General features: G+C 36.0%; 1 protein-coding gene across 4 annotated transcripts in view; it reads right to left on the bottom strand.

Annotated features, from left to right (window-relative positions):
- Positions 1-1,319: 1,319 nt before the first annotated feature.
- LOC136864129 (putative GTP-binding protein 6) overlaps positions 1,320-6,000 on the bottom strand; it is a 195,447-nt gene continuing 190,766 nt past the window's right edge. For 2 of the 4 annotated variants that reach the window (XM_067140738.2, XM_067140741.2), the window contains one exon: positions 1,320-2,269. In XM_067140738.2, coding sequence (XP_066996839.2) covers positions 2,146-2,269 — 124 coding nt within the window. In that variant the 3' untranslated portion in view covers positions 1,320-2,145. The remainder of the gene's footprint in view (positions 2,270-6,000) is intronic. The other 2 variants (XR_010859275.2, XM_067140739.2) reach the window with 2 other exon arrangements.

Below are 6,000 nucleotides of genomic sequence, written 5' to 3'. Positions count from 1 at the left end.
ACTTTTACCACAACACCATAAAGAGCTGACCCGCTCTCAATCTTTCAAGCCTATTAAAGGCAATAACAGACTATTACACTAAACTGCCAACAAGGCACAACTTATAAAGAAACAGGGGTATATCGTACCCAATCTACTGGGCCTTAGTGGACAAATACTAGGTTAATTTAAATAGCCCAAAACGCAAAAGGAATGGAGGCGTGAATTAGCACTCCTAAATACACATTTTAAAACCTAAGTGGCGCTAGGCCGATTACACAGGGGCTAATCTCAAGCTAGGGAGGTGACTCGTATGAGAAAACTTTAATACATTAAGGAAGAGAAGAAACGGTTATGAAAACGTAGTCACCTCAACTTCAAAATGAAGGGAAACTCGAGAGGGAAAAGCACTCTCTATCCCCGATTTACAGTTGAAGAAATTTGTAGTTTTTACATAGACTGAAAAGGGATTTATATTTTAAAGAAATGGGTTACATATTAAAGGTTTCGACCTTCCCCGCGAGTTAAACTGCTGAGCTAGCAAGAAAAGATGTTAAATGGCCATTACCTTGTTGAAGATCTGTTGCCCGAAGAAAGAGGCGCTTCCCACCCCCTGCTACATATCCACACGCAAAGCTAGATGTTATTGAACTGGCCAGGAGACCAGAAAATCAGCACTTTTTAAACCCTCGTGGAAGATTCAACCTTTTATTGGTCGGTTAATATTTACACGTCAAAAATGAAGAAGAAACCTGTGATAGGTGGGAAATTTATTACAGAAATTTAGGATTGGTTAAATTCAAAACAGCGGAAAGAAAGCTTAATATTGCCAACCCTCAAATGAAATTTAGTAAAGACAAAACTTATGAATACAAAATTTCTCCAAGAAAGTTCATTCCTTCGCACCAGAGTGCATTATCATAGTTTTTAGGTAGAGACATCTGTTAGAGAACGTCCACACTTCTTGATCAACAAAAGCAAATCAAAAACACCCAGTGACATCTTCTGATAAACAGTTGAGTTGATTCCGTTTTTAAAGTTCAGAGTTTCTCCTGTAGAGGAGTTTCAATTGGCGCAAGATTTGAACTTGTGTCGTAGAGGTGTACCGCCCGGTACAATTATTATTATTATTATCATCATTATCATTATTATTTCTATTCCATTTCACCTTGTAGAGTAGTAAAGACAATAATTTATTATTAAAATAAAATTTAAAAAACATAACATTATTGGGGATTTTAAGGGCAAATACAATGAGATAATTACCTTTTCGGATTACTGCAAAGAAAGGAAAAGATGGATGGGAATACAAGTAAAACAGAGTTAACAATACAGTACCAAACTATTTATTATACAAGAAGTCCATACAGGAAATATTACATGATTCAAAAACACACTGAGCACTGCAAACAGAAATTTACAAAATATGATTAACTACATAAGCAAATTTTATACAATAATTTAACTGATGTAAACTTAGTAAACATTCCTTGAAAAGAGAATCTTCTGTGGTTCTATCTGTTCCATCTCACTGATTTCATCGAAGTTTTAGGAAGAGTGTTTCTACACTTGAAAACACCAAGGGCTGTACAGTGATAAGAATGCCAAATTGTAATATCTTGCAATATTGCTTGTTTTAAATTTAATTATATGCCTCAAATTCACTCAGAACCATCATTAACACTTCTCTTAGCAGTAATGAAATTTCTTCAATGAAACATGCTATGAACTCAATTCCAATTCTGAATTTATTTTGAGGAAAGATGCCAAAGACTTATTTTGGTCACTATATTACATGATTTGATATTATGACCTTCATCTGAAACCACTGCTATCCTCCTAAGATACTAAAAGCTTTCACGTTGTATGCCATTTATCATAGGCTTTTGCAGAAACCGCCATACACTGCAAGGAAAATATCATCAGGTTTTTATTTTACATTGAAAAGCAATAAGAGGATGTAAGTAATATGTTCAAGAGTGCCACAGTACACAAAAAAATATATTCTTATAAAAAGTTATCCTTACCAACTGATTTAAATGAGCAGACCTTTATCTGAAGATGCTTTCTCTACACCTGCTGTACTAAATGCAATAATTATATTTTCATGATATCAAAATTTACCTATCTTCACTAACAAAAACAGAAACAATGTGCAAACCTAAACTATCCAAAGTATGAACGAAACTTGCTTAGCTGAGCTTCAGATATCACAACTTTCATCAGGAGATACTGATTATCCCCAGGGTCTGCTACTGCTTCAGTTACAGCTGCTTGTTTGTAAAGCCACCTGGAAATAATTAAAAATAAATAACAATAAAACAACATTAAACAGAAGTTCAAACAGTTGGTTTCTACATATTTTAAACTACAGGGTCTTTCACTCAAAGTGGGGCCGGTCGGCTGGCGCAGCGCAGCGGGTAGATGGGCGAGCTGAAGGTCAGACGAGCACATAGCAACTCACTGAGCTTCGGGCCGGAAGAGCGCCTGTCTGAATCGCATGTAAATAACAAGCACACACAATAATGCATAATCGAAGTAAAATAATTTCTGACTTTGTCACAGAGTATGTCGAAAATGTCTTCCACCTGCCATCTACACATTTCTGGTTTCATATAAGGAAATTTTCATTCATACGCATTAGTTCATCTACCGAGATAGCCTCAATTTCTCTCGTGATATTTTGTTTGAATTCATCTACAGTGTGAAAATGGGAGTGTTGGTGGCATTAACTGCACACAGGATAATAGGGCCTATAGTTTTTGAAACCACAATCAGTGGGCAGAGATATAGGAATGACATTCTCGTACCATTTTTTAACAATTGACGGATAATGAATGCCAATCTGGATATTTTCCAGCAAGACTCGGCAAATATGCATAAGGCTAACAAGTCATTAAGCTTTATTGGGGAAATTTTTAACAACAGAGTAATTAGTAAACCATTGTGGCCCACAAGATCCCCAGATCTTACGGTTTGAGATTTTTATTTATGGGAAAGATTGAAAAATACGGTTTATGCAACAAACCCTCACACTTTAGACGAGCTCAAACAAGAGATATTGAGGCCATCTTGGTAGATGAACCTATTTGTACGAATGAAAATTCCTTAGATGAAGCCAGAAATGTGTAGATACAGGTGGAGGACATTTTCAACAACATTTGTGAAAAGGTGAGAAATTATTTTACTTTGATTATGCATTATTATGTGTGCTTGTTATTTACATGCGATTCATACGGGCGCTCTCCCGGCCCCAGCTCAGCAAGTTGCCATGTGCTCATCTGATCTTCAGCTCGCCCATCTATCCGCTGTGCTGCACCGGCCAGTCCCACTTTGAGTGAAAGGCCCTGTACATTTCTACACAGTTTTCACCCACAACTAATTCTTATGATGAGGCACAAGTTTTTGTGACCTTGCCACTTGGGATGAAAACTACATCTTCATGACAACTTTAAAATCTTCCCTGACACACCAGCAACTAACGTACCTTCTCAAATGAAAGAACATCTGAATATCACTCAGCAGTAAGCCTGGACTTTAGTGAAGCACTATTGATTTCTTCATAGCTAAATGGTTTGATGAGCTATTGAGCTGTTATGGCAGTATGAAAAAGGGTATTATCATTTTAAAAAATGCAACGCTGCAAATAAACAAGTTACATCTCTTATCCTAGACTATACCTTTTGTATTTCACAACAGATACACTTATTGACGGCTGTTTAATTTAACCTGATAAGCAACATGAAGATGTAAACAACTTGTTCCAGAGTTCCATAATACATACAAATGTATTTTTGCAGCTAATTTAGCTACGCTTTCCACCAATGGATTTGTATAAATAGACCTTCATTTGACATCTCTTATTCTAAATGTGAAATAATAGGTTTTTACAATATAAATTACTCCAAAGCTGGGAAGTAACTGAGTAAAAGTAATCAAATTACTTGTAATGATTACATTTTTTGTAATGTTTACTTGTAATCATTACATTTTACAAAATGTAATTTTTACTTGTAATTTACTTCTTGAAATCAAATTGTAGTCATTACATTCTGATATACATTGCATGGAAGCAGAAATATGAAAAAATAAAGTATGACTTTTTCAGTTCTACTACAGCAGAATCAGCATCTTCACCAGTTCTGGATGAAGTCCTTTTTTCTACCTCCCTTGTACTTTCAAAGATATTCCAACAATGTTCTTCAAATTAAACATGGTGCCCCTGTAGGGCATCTTTTCAGCAAATGTGAAGACGTAATTGCCCCTTAAGACGTTGAGTATTAGCGATGAGAATTTTACAATTACAATTTTAAGAACCAATTAATTTATTTGCAAAGTAAATGGAAAGTCAATTGAAATGCTGTTGTTGTTGTTGTTTGAGTCATCAGTCCATAGACTGGTTTGATGCAGCTCTCCATGCCACCCTATCCTGTGCTAACCTTTTCATTTCTGCGTAACTATTGCATCCTACATCTGCTCTAATCTGCTTGCCATATTCATACCTTGGTCTACCCCTACCGTTCTTACCACCTACACTTCCTTCAAAAACCAACTGAACAAGTCCTGGGTGTCTTAAGATGTGTCCTATCATTCTATCTCTTCTTCTCGTCAAATTTAGCCAAATCCATCTCCTCTCACCAATTCGATTCAGTATCTCTTCATTCGTGATTCGATCTATCCATCTCACCTTCAGCATTCTTCTGTAACACCACATTTCAAAAGCTTCTATTCTCTTTCTTTCTGAGCTAGTTATCGTCCATGTTTCACTTCCATACAATGCCACGCTCCACACGAAAGTCTTCAAAAACATCTTTCTAATTCCAATATCAATGTTCGAAGTGAGCAAATTTCTTTTCTTAAGAAAGCTCTTCCTTGCTTGTGCTAGTCTGCATTTTATGTCCTCCTTACCTCTGCCATCGTTAGTTATTTTACTACCCAAGTAACAATATTCATCTACTTCCTTTAAGACTTCATTTCCTAATCTAATATTTCCTACATCACCTGCCTTTGTTCGACTGCACTCCATTACTTTTGTTTTGGACTTATTTATTTTCATCTTGTACTCCTTACCCAAGACTTCATCCATACCATTCAGCAACTTCTTGAGATCTTCTGCAGTCTCAGATAAAATAACAATATCATCGGCAAATCTCAAGGTTTTGATTTCCTCTCCTTGGACTGTGATTCCCTTTCCAAATTTCTCTTTGATTTCTTTTACTGCCTGTTCTATATAAACATTGAAAAGGAGAGGGGACAAACTGCAACCTTGCCTCACTCCTTTCTGGATTGCTGCTTCTTTTTCAAAGCCCTCGATTCTTATCACTGCAGACTGATTTTTATACAGATTGTAGATAATTCTTCGTTCTCGGTATCTGATCCCTATCATCTTCAGAATCATAAATAGCTTGAAATGCTACAAGTCATTAACTAAAATAAAAATGATGGAAAAATATCCTTTCAAAAATTCCAAGGTATCATGATTAGTCTCCCCTAGTGATGACGGCCACTTAATGCTTCTATGCTAAAAAGATCCACACAAAATGAAGTTATATATTCCTTTTCCCTGCAAGCTTTTGTATTATTCCAGCCCCGAGCAAAATAATCAGTGATTTCCTTAAGAATAACATTCTGTAAAGTAATTATAATTTTACTGATTACTTGTTGAAAAAGTAATTTGTAATTGTAACTAAGAAAAATATTTTTCAAGTAACTGTAATTGAGTGCAATTGTTCTTTTCTTGTACTCTTCCCATCCATCACTGGCTACCTCCCACCATTTACACAACCAGAAGCAAACAATGTATTCCTTGATCTTGGGTATCAAAGTAGGTGTAATTTACATTCTCTTGGAAATAAGCAATGGAAAGGAACAAACAAGGGCAAATCAGATCATACATAGAAAGATACAAGGACAATCTCCACATCTTCACACACTGCTGTCTTTAAATAAGAGTGGCTCTCTCCTCATCAAACCCAGTTCTTCTACAACCATTTCTTCTCAGTCCCGACGACCTTGTTTCCG

This window comes from Anabrus simplex, chromosome 2, assembly GCF_040414725.1.
Source record: "Anabrus simplex isolate iqAnaSimp1 chromosome 2, ASM4041472v1, whole genome shotgun sequence".
Taxonomy (NCBI): Eukaryota; Metazoa; Arthropoda; class Insecta; order Orthoptera; family Tettigoniidae; genus Anabrus; species Anabrus simplex.
Note: the sequence above shows the minus strand (reverse complement) of the source record. Positions and strands in the feature narration are given on the sequence as shown.